This window comes from Drosophila teissieri, chromosome 3L (assembly GCF_016746235.2).
Source record: "Drosophila teissieri strain GT53w chromosome 3L, Prin_Dtei_1.1, whole genome shotgun sequence".
Taxonomy (NCBI): Eukaryota; Metazoa; Arthropoda; class Insecta; order Diptera; family Drosophilidae; genus Drosophila; species Drosophila teissieri.
This window is the reverse complement of record NC_053031.1, coordinates 821,577-834,303: the sequence shown is the minus strand read 5'-3', so window position 1 is coordinate 834,303 and position 12,727 is coordinate 821,577. Positions and strand designations below refer to the sequence as shown.

The window sequence follows — 12,727 nt, the reverse complement described above, 5'->3', positions numbered from 1 at the left end:
ATGCGTCAATTAAGTTTGTATAACCAAATTGAGGCGACACACGACCTGGACGTGCGTCAATTAGGGAAAAGGCTGCGCTCGAACATGATGTAGAATGGTGTTCCTATAGTGATGGTGGTTGATCGGATCCCGGCCACACGCCCACTTTCCACGGAAGGTGGCCACGTGGCCGGGAGTTTGTGCACTGAGTCAACAAGGCTTGGGATCGGACCTCATTAGTCAGTGCACTGCGAGAAATCATGGCATACTAAGAGCACAGCTCTTTGCCGAGAGCTTAATACAACCATTATTGAATATCGTTATATTTCAATACATTGAATCATCATAATTCAAGTTATGGCGGTGATCGTATATAAATGAAAACTCTTTTACGTACACATTTTCCTTGATTTACCATACTTAGCTGAGTGTGACCTGTGCGCAGGTAAAAGGGGAACGGAAACTGGGAACTCGCCAGCAGCTGCTTTGAATTCCTGGGGCCACGTGTCAGAAATGCACGTCCACCTCCACCCCCAAAAAAAATATATACACCTTTATGCATAAATGTATGTATAGGGTCTACGCTATAGACATTCCCCCGATTTTTGCACTCCCGGTACTCGTGTTGTTGTTGTGTCGGCGAACAAATGTCGCCAAGCGCTGCTTGACCCAATTGCCATGCTGGGGTCATGATAATTTCAGGAGCTTTGGCTTTTGTGTATTTCGTGATCGTGAGTCGAGTTCAGGCAGCTTTTTGCCCGGGCTATATGGCTATATGAATCTGAAGTCGGAGGCCAAACAGCAAGGCGCTCCTTTTGACGGTTGCAGTTTTGCACGTGGTCCCAAGGCCCGAAGACAACTGCAATTCGAAGACAATTTCTGTCTCGATTCGGTTTCGGGTTCCATTTGCATAAAAATCAAAGTATAGAAATGCAATGTCTCAGCATGGACTTGGATTTATGGCCGGGTGGAAAAGAAGGCAGCGCCAAGGTGGGCGCCACGCGAACGAAAAATCGATAGGAAAATGTCTACACAGCGTTTTCTTGTGGGGCCAAAGTGGTACATTTTGGGGGTTGCATTTTTACTCTCTCGACTTTATATGCAAATCAATTCAAAATGGCCGCCTTCTTGCGCGGTGAGAGCACTCGGAAAATGCACTTTTAGAGAGAAAAAGAGAAAGCAGCATAGACACCTGAGAGAGAGTGGAGAGTCTCCAAAAAGTTTTGTCAGCCGCACAACAATTAGGGGTTGCTGGGCTCCAAGTCTGAGGGGTTGTTCCCTGGGAAAGCTGCGAAATCGATTTATGTGGACACCAGATGCAAGGCATTTCGTTGGCTCAGCTTTAAGTGGCCTGGGTTTGATTGGGTCCAAATGTGGTAAAGGAACTTGTGCTTTAACCACCTCCAGAAGGTGTTGGTGGGAATCACTGGTACTTGGCACCAGATGCAACGCTTTCCGTTGGCTCATGGGTGAATACTCACTTTTGTGTGGGAACACGACGTATCAGTCTGGAATCCTATTGGATTTCTTGGTTATAGATCGAGTTGGCTCAATCAGCGCATAGCCTGCCGCCTCCTTTGGACATCAGATGCAAGGAATTTCGTTGGTTGAATTTTCGATTTTATGCTTACCACCCTGGGAATGTTAGTACTACCACTTCGTTTTGCAGGGTTCTTAGAATAAGGCGCAGTAAATAGCAATTGCATGATAGAATTACCTATAGTTTTTCAAAAAATCCCAATATAATTGCCAGCTGCCATTGATGATATGGAACTTTCCATGTAAAGACCAATCCCAACCACTTGACAGCAAGGACGACGAGAAAAAAAGCTAAAGATAAGGGGCGGACTATGGCACAGCACACGTGACCTTTACAAAAACGACACGAGGCAGCGTTCTGCTCATTAAGAGCGTCTGACAAGCGATTTTCGTGTTCCGATATGATCTTTGCAACATCCCAAATCCCAGCCCTTTTTTAATGGTTCTACACCGCCTGAGATGAAATCTGTTAAGCTGACAAGGCTGCACTGTGGGCTAAATGCGTTAATCGGGGGAAGATTTCCCGCCCCTCAGCTGTTGCCACTGTTTTCCACTCCATTGCCTTTGCTTCCGCATTTTGTTCCGAGTTATGTAAAATGCGATTTTGATTTCATTAAGATTGGGAAACGTGAGAATGACTGATGAGTATATGTATGGGAGTAGAAATGGAATTATGTTCATTAAGTCTTATGTTGCATGAGGATTGTAAAAATGTTGTTTTCTCATTTCTGGTTTTAGCCTTTTAAGTTTCTGCAGTCCCTCGATCATTTGTGCTTTCTTTAAGGCTATTCCCTTGACTAGATCTGCAACATCTGTTCGTGGCACATCCGTATCCTCTGGAGCCCGAGCCACGTAATCATGTTACGACATAAAACTGACATGACATTTTCAGCAAAAGCGATTAATATCGCACACGACTTGGACTTGGAAATTGGACTTGGAAGTTGCAAGTTGCAAGTTGCCCGATTGCGGATTGCAAGTTGCAAGTTGCAAGTCGGGAGTTGGATTTCGTATTCGTATTGTTGTCGGTGCCACTTCAGCAACTCTTGTTGCTCCCGGGGCGACTTGGAAAAGAGTCTTTTAAAATGACTTAATGGGGCACAGCTCATAAATTCACGAATTTGCATAAACCAAGACTATTTGGGCAACATCTGAGGGACAGTTGGAGGGAAGAGCCTTCAGGGCGAAGTGAGTCAGCTCGAAACTTGAAACGACGCTCGAGACCCGAACGACGCAAGAGTCGCATTGTCTGACTCTGTGTGACTGGCAGCCTAATAAACACAATTAACTTCATCATTTTGAACTCAAATTATTTCATTTCAATGCGATAAAATCGCAAATCACGAAGCGAAAGCTGAGCAGACAATAGAGCCAGAGGACCACGACCACGACAAACAGGACGGTCGGTGAAAATTAAGTCAAACTAAGGCCGCAAAACGTTTACCAATCGCAGCGATCGGTACAAGCCAGTTACACAGGGATAAATAGTCAATTATTAGGCAGGAAACAGTATAGGTGAAAAAACCATTTTTAACTAAGTTAAAAGGAACGTAAAAAAGTCCTAGAAATGCAGTTCTATTTGGACTTATTAATTTTCTAAATTATTAATGGATTTTTCGAACGCAAAAAATTTATGATAAATATAATTCACTATTTGTTTATCGTGCTTAAGTGAATATCCCTAATGCATTCTGCTTTGTTTTGAGTGTTGAACCCGGTGGAATTGTCTGTCCAGAGTTGGAGCAGCCGCCCGCGCCACTTTCAATTGGAGTTTGCAGCCTGCTGCAGCTGCAACTTCGGGAATTGGAATGGGATGGGGAATGGGAACTGGGAACTGGGAACTGGAGTCCGGACTGGGACTGGGATTGGGATTGGGGGATCGGGATCGACGGCCTCGAAGGAGCAGAAGGAGAATAATGTTGCATGTCGCGCCAATTGTGTACACGATTTGACTTGGCAGCCTGACAGTGCCTGCTGCCCACTCTTTGGGCCTGTAGCTGCATTGCTGATGTTGCTGCTGCTGCTGCAGTTGCTGTTGCTGTTGCGGAGTTGCTGTTGCTGTGTCAGCTAATCAGACGGCAAGTATCTCATCTTCGAGGACTACTAGCAACTGCCAAAACACAGGCAACACAGACAACAACAGCCAAGAGCCAACAGCAACATGCACACGAAACAAAACTACCAAGTCATGTTCGCTGCCTGCAAATAAATCTCTCGGCTGCTGGTCGGTTCAATTGGGCACCCAAAACCAACAGAAAAACATGAAGAAAACAGAAAAAAAAACAAAAAAAAAAGACAAAAAAGAGGTGGACACAACACAATCAGAGCCAAAAGCTAAGAAAGAGTTTCCTGGAAAGAGTTTCCTGCATTGGTAATATCTATGTTGCCAGTTGCCATTGCCAGTTGGCCGCTTTCAACTGATTTAGATCGCTAAATGTTGGCAGTTGACTTTATGAGGGTCAATCAGGCTAAGCCAAAATGCAATGGCATCCGATGCCGATACACAGGAATGCCATCTGTGCAGCGTATTCCTCCAACTGGAGCAATGATTAAGTGAAAGAATCGGTGGCCAGCTCTCCGATTACTGGTAATAGATGTTCCTTTGTGCGCTTACGTGGGATAAAGACTGCACAGCTTCCAGATCTTTGACCTGGCTGCAAAGATTTCCATTTGCGATAGCTTTATTGGGTAAGAAGTAAATGAGAATGGCTTTATGGACGCTTGGAGCTAAAATTTTGTTTGGGAGCCTTCCTTCTTGGGAAAATGTTTGTTTTATCAGAATTTTTTAATATCGTTGATCATTTCCAAATATTATATATAATTAGTTGAATAATTTACACCTCATTTTAGTTGCACAAATATACAAAATATTCCCACGTACCTAAGACATATTAATGGAGTCTTAATACGCAGCGCTTAACCCACTTCCATGTGAGCCTAGCCCAGTGCAGTTCATTCATCGAATTGATCTCAGGTGCTGACTGGTATTCATATTCATAGATGCATCTATTCCGCTAAGTCCCCCTGTTCCGCGCGCCCCCTGAACCACTCAATGCCCTGTCCATGTCCTCCTGTGCCGGCCACTGATTACACTAAACGACTGCCGAGATAGCCGCCTTGGTTGCCTGGCTCTTTTGGCATTCCAAGCGCTTTCAAATGCCCATAAAAAAGGGGGAGCGTGTGGAGTAGGGGCAGGGGAAGGGGAAGGGGGTCCAGGAAAGGTGGGGCAACCGCTGCGCAGGCGCGCGTGTTTGGAAAGAGTTCAAGTCACAGCTGGAGACTGCACTGCTTTTGGCGCATAACTGGACAAGATCTGCAGTCGGAGTCCAAGACTGAGATTGAGCTAGACTGGATGGCAATGCACGGTGGAAAAATGCGCCTTTGGTTACTTAAAATGGGTTATAGAATATTATCCTGCTCATTAGCGGGGGATTTTATTCACTTTTAAAAATGTTTTAAATTGTTTTAGCTCCCTAAATTATCACAAATATTGCAATAAGGATATATTATAGGCATAGCTTGCAATCTGTACAGTAAATTCTTTCCGTGTATCCAGCTAAAGTGGGAAAAGCGGAAAAGAGGTGGCTTTCGGGGGGTGGCAGAGTTTACCTGCGCTGAGTTTTGAGTTTTCTGCTGTCGCCGCCGTGTTGAATAACAGGCAGCTGAGCTTTGTTGGACAAGGCGGGAGTTGGCCTGGCCATAAAAAATTGGAAAATGTTGCGTTAATGCGACGTTTGTTCGAACACAATTTTCAAACAGATCGACGCCGGCAATTGTTTGGACAGCCTGTGTCCGAGCTTTTGGGCTGAAGTGGGATCGATTCGGTGCTCGAATCTGTGCATGTGAGCCAGACAGATGTAGAAAGTCGCTGGGACAATTGGTCAGGCTTTTTGGTTGGAGTTAGCAATTTAAATGCATATCTGATTAGATTCCATCTACAGATTCGATTTCTTTCCTTTTGTCATACTGCTACATGCCCAGAATTATTCATACGCAGATTATAAGCTTTCCGTATTTTTCAGAAAAGAGGGGAAAGTTAGGGGTGCTAGTTGTGGTGCCGTTTGTTTTTCTTTCATTGAACTCTCCAATAGTATGACTCCCATTTGGAGCTCTCCCAGTTTCTCAGTTGTTCTCTGTGCGTTCATCCTTTGCGCAGCAATGGCGTCTGCTCCACCAGGCGCCACCCACTGAAAAGGGAGGTGGGCAATAGCAGCGGAAAAGGGGGACGGTTTGGGGTCCTTGGCAACAGGATGCGTCTGTCATCGATTTTCCAACGCGATAGGGTTTCACTGCGGCCGAAAACGGCTTCCGGTCGCATTGCCAGAGGAATCCTTTCGATGATAAAGGCGAATCCCAGCACGTGCACCGCATAACGGCAGATTCCGGGGTAAGTCTACGGCGGAACACGTGTCTTGTGATCAATCTGCAGAACGGAACATCCAATTGGGCACGAAGCACAGTGGTTGGACTTATCAAAACTGAGGAACAACATGAATTGCTAGGTTGCAATATGATTACATGCATAGGGCATATGCTAAGTAACACATTTTTTTGGAATTTCCTTTTTCTATTCGGTAAAATACTTATTTTACAATAGTGTAAGTATCTATTAACCATTTTCTAAGGACTCCTCGAATAAGAACCCACTGTACATGGCTGGCGGTCGGAAGTGCATTCGCAGGGGTGGTGATTCGGAGGTTCCCCGTTCTTTGTGATGATGTCAGCAAATGCGGGCACAAAAAAGGACAATCGATTGTTGTGACACGGCTTGTGTGTGCTGTGCACTCCCATTCGCGTATCCATTCCCTTTTCTCTCTCTGGCAATTTATCCAGTTTTCATGAGCGTTCAATTAACGCTGCCCAGTCTCGCAGAACCCATGCCATTCCCATTGCGATTCAGATTCCCATCCCAGAATTTATTCTCCGATCCCACGGCGACGGCGTCTAGCTGCTTGCACGTGCAGCGCAGGACATTTATTGGATTCTCGGCGTGCCTTTATTTGTTTCTATATTTGCCCAAGATTCCAATTAAACGCCAGTTCCCTTGGTTCGTCGTGGATCGCCGTCTGGGTTTCGAAGTCCCATGGAGAACGTTTAATTCCTACGGCTTCTGAGGGAAACAGGGTGCTTGGCTTGGTTGGAAGACCCATGGAAAACTTATAAAGAATATAAATGGCTATTCCTTTACATAGGAAGTAGCTTTTGAAATGAACTTCCATTTGATTGCGCTGACAGTCAGAGCAATATTACAGATACATCAGTTCAACTTCCATATTGAAGCTACAAATAACAGAAAAAGTACATTTTCGGTACAAAAAAAACATTTGAAGCAGTTGTAACACCCAGAGATAAGAATGGAAAGTCCAAACTACACCTTATCGAATGACGATCTTCAAGACATTTGCGAGGCCTTCGCCCTTTGTGATCCTCAGAAGACTGGAAGGATCTGTGCAGACGATTTGGGAACAGTGATGCGCGCTCTCGGCCAGAACCACACCGAGTCTGAAATCTACAGATATTCCGAGGGACTCGAGGGAGACGTCAATGGGTACATAGAACTTACCGATTTTATCGATTTGATGACCAAAATCTACAAACTGATGAGCCACGTTGACTACTTGAAGGCGGCATATAATGCCTTCGATTCCGATAAGGACGGTTTGATATCATATACCGAGCTACGTCATGTTTTTGCCAATGTTGGCGAAAAAATCTCCGACGAAGAGTTCGATGACGTGTTTCGTCAGGCTGATACAGATGGCGACGGCGTTATTAACTTTCGGGACTTTTATAATGCCTATAGATCCTGAATACACATATCCTCAAATTTAAATTGTTATGGCGCGCTGATTATACATATTTATACATTCAATAAAATCATGTTAGTCGGTTGTAAAATAGTTTCTTTAGGACTCTAGGGCTTCGCCAATGCCTCCCCAAACTATTCTGGATTCCCTCCTACAGAAGACTTATTAGTGTCCCACCTTTAGGGAACTAAACGGCTTCCTTGCATTGTTGATGACACCGTGGCACCCTGTATTCAATTAAAGGTCTTCTTGGATATCAGCACTAAAAGCCAATGGCGCAAACAGAAATTGAATGACGGTGTCTTGGCTCTAGTCTGCCCCTCACCCATTTTTGGGAAGTCCTCCCCCCTGCAGCCTCCTGCCATGCCATTAACCCAATAGGACGACGGCACACGCTGAGGATTAGACGTGTAATCAGCATAAAATGTTGCCAAAAGCCGCGCCCGACGCAGTGCGTTGCACAAAGTGGCAAACATGAAATCCAATATTGCGATACAGCGAGCTGAGCAACCGCATGAAATGGTAATGGCAATCGGAGTGTGAGTAAGGGTACAGTGGTAAATCGATTTATTTAACTTTTTCAAATACCTTTTGCTATACGACACAGGAATTTAAATATATATAGGGCGGGAACCGGGAAGAGGTAAATTTATCTAGTGCTGGTTTTCAGAGCATAAATGTGCCAGTGTTCACTGTACTGTGGACGCTACAGGCGGCTCTGACGCCGCTCTGAATGTCGATGGAAACGCGGACGTTGCTCGTACGCATGTCCTTATCCAAATACAAATATGGGAGGGAGAATTCGAGGCGGAGAGAACACGTGCAAAGCCGCGGGGGATTGCACGACTTTGTCCGAAATGGAGTTCAAATTGGGACTGAGACTGGAGATTTTGACGTGGACTGGACTGGGGTATGGGGTATATGGCTTTGGGTTGGTTGGTGTTTGGACTTAGGCTTGTGCTCGAGCTCGAGCTTGGGAATGGAAATGGGAATGGGACGTCGATGTGGGTACGCACCGAAAATCTCCAAGCGCGTTGCCTGTCGCATTTAATAACTGTTTTTAATAAGTGTCCCTCGGGGTTCGCTCCGCTCAGCCTGACCCTCTTTTCAGCCCACTCTGCCCCTTTTTGTGCGTTATTTGCATGAAGGTAGGCACTGAGAAAAAAACGATGCCCTTTGAAACGTCGTACAACACAATGAAGTGAAGTGAAAGCTCATAAAAGAAAGATTGGAGAGTGAATACATATGATACAATATTTTGCATAACTTATTGGCTATGTTTTTTTCTCTGTGTAAGCGTATTCCCCGTTGAACTGCAAACGTTGTACTCTAATTGCACGCCCCGGCGTTGCGTTGTTGTTATTATAGTTGGACGGAGTTTTTGAGTCACGCGGCGACTTCAGGTGCAGTGGGAATGGAAGACCCAAAGGGGGCATCCACGAGAGGGGGAAAGGGGCAGAGGGGAACACCCCGCACTCGTGCAGCATGCAACATGTTGGCCGCAATTTATTAGTGCTGCCATTATCGTTTTTCTTCAGATTTACCTCCAAGTGCCTGGCTGCGTGTCGCCCAGTGTTCGTAGGCCCCTTGGTCCCCGAAAGTATTTATTACTATAATTTTCCATATGTTTTCCTTGTGCGTTCTGCTCGTTGCACTGCATTTTTTCTCGCTTTTTTTGTTGTTTTTCTTTTTTTTTTTGGCAAATTGCGTCTGGAAATTGTGGTCATAATTTGCAGCTTACTAAATATGAAGATCAGCTTTTGGAGCACGATCTGTGTGCCTACAACTCCTCCGAGGGAAACCAGAAGAAACGGGGAAACAAATTTATTAACTTGTGCAAAATTAGTCGCTTACAGTCGTTTAGACATTGCAATTTGATTTTTATGGTCGTTCGCCTGTGTATCTATAAGATACATTCGAGTGTTAACTAGCGGATCCTTTGCCAGCTGCACCGTCTATATGGGTTTTTATTTAGTTTTATGACCCTGAGATTGTTGCACTAATCAGACGACAATTTATGGGGCATTTGTGTTTTGGCCACACTAACTAAAATTTGTGGTCGTGTCTATAAAAATCAGGGAGACACAAAGCCATTACCCTAATGAAAATTAGTTGAAATATGCAAAGTATGCCTCTGATTAGTGGCAATCATAAAAAGAACTTCGACTCGAGTCGCTTTTAATGGCCCTCCGGCGCACTCGGGTACTTTGGGTGGCCCCCAATAGACTTGAGTTTGTACAACCGAGACCCTAGCCCATCGAATCGATCTATAAATCGCACGGACAACTGCCTTCGATGTCGCCTCAAATCGTTATGGGTATTTATAGGATGGGAAAGGTTAAGTTAAAGTGAATTTCAGGTTCTGTTCGATTTTATCTGCGGCCAGAACTAGATGTTTGCTAGAGATCTGTGACAGTTTTATTTCAAGTGCGTGATCTGGTTGATTTAGTGGCCATCACCTGGGGCATAGCATCATTTGTTTGGATGAGGATGCTACATTGAAATTAAGAGGACTGAACAGCGTAAAGATTCCTAAGATATTTTCAATGTAGGAGAATATGCTAGTATTCAAGCGCTTACTAAAATGTTGTTGGCTCAGCTTGTTTCTCGTGGTCAAAGAACTATCCCCATTCTTTAAGCTATTTTGTATTATATCTGCAATTGATCGATGTGGCAGCAATCTTTTCCAACACGATTTCTTTCTATTTCCCGGAGCAGCTGCTTCGGCTGAGCCAAACTGCAACTAAAATCAAAACCGCATTTAGTTATACATAAACTTTCAAATGCCAGCCATAAATCTGTCTAGGCTGGCCCCCCAAACCCCTTGCAGCCCACGATTTACCCACTCCTAAAAGACAGACATTTGAAGAGTCGCCGGTCGTCGGTCGTCGGCTGTTGGCGTCTTCCATTGGCCATCTTCCATCTTGCTGACAAATAATTTACCATAAAATCAACGACAACTGCCAATTTTTCAGTAATTAGCCCCGGCGGAGCACCCCTCCTCGCACATTCCCCGCCCCACCCTTCCAGAGCACTTGAGCGTAATTAATAAAATATATAAGCCTCGAGATCTCTCGAGGCGCATTGTTGGGTTCAGTGATGCTGCCTGCCAGGCATTTGCAGAAAATTAATTGTGCTCCACGCAGATTAACACATGCGTGGCAGGCTACTGAAGAGGGGCACCCAGGGGTTAAGGGAAGGTGCACGGTAAGAACGTTCTTGCACTAAATTTGGAGCTCTAATAGAAACTTAGAGCTACATGGAATTCTTGCACCAATAATAAAATTGCGTGGCAATGACTCTTTTTAAAATAAAAAACATAAAAAGTTTTTAGAAAATACTTTTGAGGACTTCTTACTTTTTGTCCAAAATTGTTCTCTCTGCATCCAGAAGATGCGGCTGCGTTTTGGGAATTTTTAGCGTTTTACAAATTTGAAAATTTCTTGCCGCATTTTTACGACTTCCCCGCTCGATGTCTGCATTTTTATGTCGATCGTGTGTTGTCACTGAAGTTTGCCCGATGCGTCCCCCTTGCAGCACGTTGCATGTGGCACGCGCGTCGCATAATTAATTAAAAACGCATTTAAACGAAGCTTCACGACAGTCAATCGTTCGTGCACATTTGGCCACAGTCTACGTAGCATGTGGTGCTGTCTTGGCGCAGGTTTTATGCATTTTCTAAGAAGCCTTTCGTCGACCGCCATAAATATAAATAAAGAGAATGGAGAACTATATTATTCTCGTTAGAATCGGCTGTCTCCGCCTTTTGTCTTCTGACTCCGAGGCTTTGACTCGACGGCAACATGTGTCTTTTGATGAAATACTGACAAGCCTTTGAGTTTGAGGCAGTTGTTCTTCTGCGGATGCGAGGAGCCACAATTGACGACCTCTTTTGCGGCCCATCGATCCGTTCACTTGAGATTTGCATACGGAGAAGGCAACGCGGAGGTTGGCAATCTTTTGACCTCTGTTTTCGGGGTTTTAGGTCGACTTGGAAAGGTTGAAAGTTGGTTTGGAAGGCAGCAAAAGGCTTGAGAACAAGATAAGACAATCTTATATTAAAGATAGGTTATGTGAGGTCAAATATAAAAATTATAGAAAGTTCGTTAATGTTTCTAATTTATCTTGATCCAGTATATTACTTTTCATATCTTACCGGATGTATAAATTTCCACACCACATTTCAAATCAAATGATTGACTCAACTTCAAATCGAATTCAATTTACTTCCTCAACAGCTGCCAGAATGTTGTAGAATTTCACAGATTGCTCAAAACTTGGCCTGCCAAAACAATCATAATTGCTCAAAGCATAACATCCTCTATGTTATTTACTTGCCCCTAAAAAGCAGAGAACTCATACCCTTGCATACATTTGGATTTTTAGGGGCAAGCGAATCAAGTTCGGAGCGGTAGACGCACATTTATTTATGAAATTCCGCTTCTATATCCCCTTTGCTCTTTTTGGGTGTTCGGGAATTAAATAGCTCACTGAAAGCCACTTAACAGTTGATTTCAGCTGAATTTAATGCAACATTAGCGCTTCTTTATGCCGCTTCCACCGCGAGAGACCCGCAGAGGTGATAGAATCAGATAGAGTCTGCAGACAAGCCATGGGAATCGATGGACGCCCATGTGGCAGGCGCCGTTGATGGGAAACAGCTGACCAGCGAGTACCGAAAATATTTTATTTATGTGCCAGATAAATAAAGCGAAATACCCCGAAAAACTTGGAAAAAATATAAAAAGCTTCGTGGCAACTCTGATTGGCAGGCCACATGTATTGAAATGGTAGGAAGTCGGAGATGTCTGGTGATGGATTGCAGAGTTCCGACGAAAAAGGAGTTTCATTCTGGTAAATTGTTGGTAAACAGAACCTATTTTATTCATAACTACATAACTACCTATATACACAATTATGTTATAATTAAAACCACTCTGGTTTAAATATACTGCCCAAATGATCAACCACTTCACACTTGCTCATTACCTGATTAAGCCAACTAAATAACCCCATGAAACGGTAATAGAATCCTTCAGCCAACAGCAGTTCACTTAGCCCCGCGATCAATTTATAACAGATCGTTGGCCGGGCCAAGAAATCGCTTCATTTAAGCCCACTTTGGACGCGGCCGGGATCCGTCCTCGTTGGCCACACTCGCCAGTACGACACCTCGGAAATGGATGGAGAAGATGGGAAAGATCGAGGGGGAAGCCCATAACGATCATTGTCATGGATGGTCAGCACAGCGGGGCGGCCATAGCTGTTAACTACTGTACTGAATGGGCGCATTTGCACAATTTGCACTCACTTTTTAGGCCGTAATAAATTCGCATAAATTTCGAACAGAGTGGCGTGCCAATAAGCGAGCGATTTGTGAGCCTAATGAAGGCGATTTGTTG

General features: G+C 44.4%; 1 protein-coding gene across 1 annotated transcript; it reads left to right on the top strand.

The window, feature by feature from the left end:
• The first annotated feature begins 6,752 nt into the window (after positions 1–6,752).
• LOC122617676 (calmodulin-2/4) lies at positions 6,753–7,416 on the top strand. The gene has a single exon (XM_043793620.1). It carries the CDS (start codon positions 6,873–6,875, stop codon positions 7,326–7,328), a length of 456 nt encoding a protein of 151 aa, XP_043649555.1. The 5' UTR covers positions 6,753–6,872; the 3' UTR covers positions 7,329–7,416.
• Positions 7,417–12,727: the final 5,311 nt, after the last annotated feature.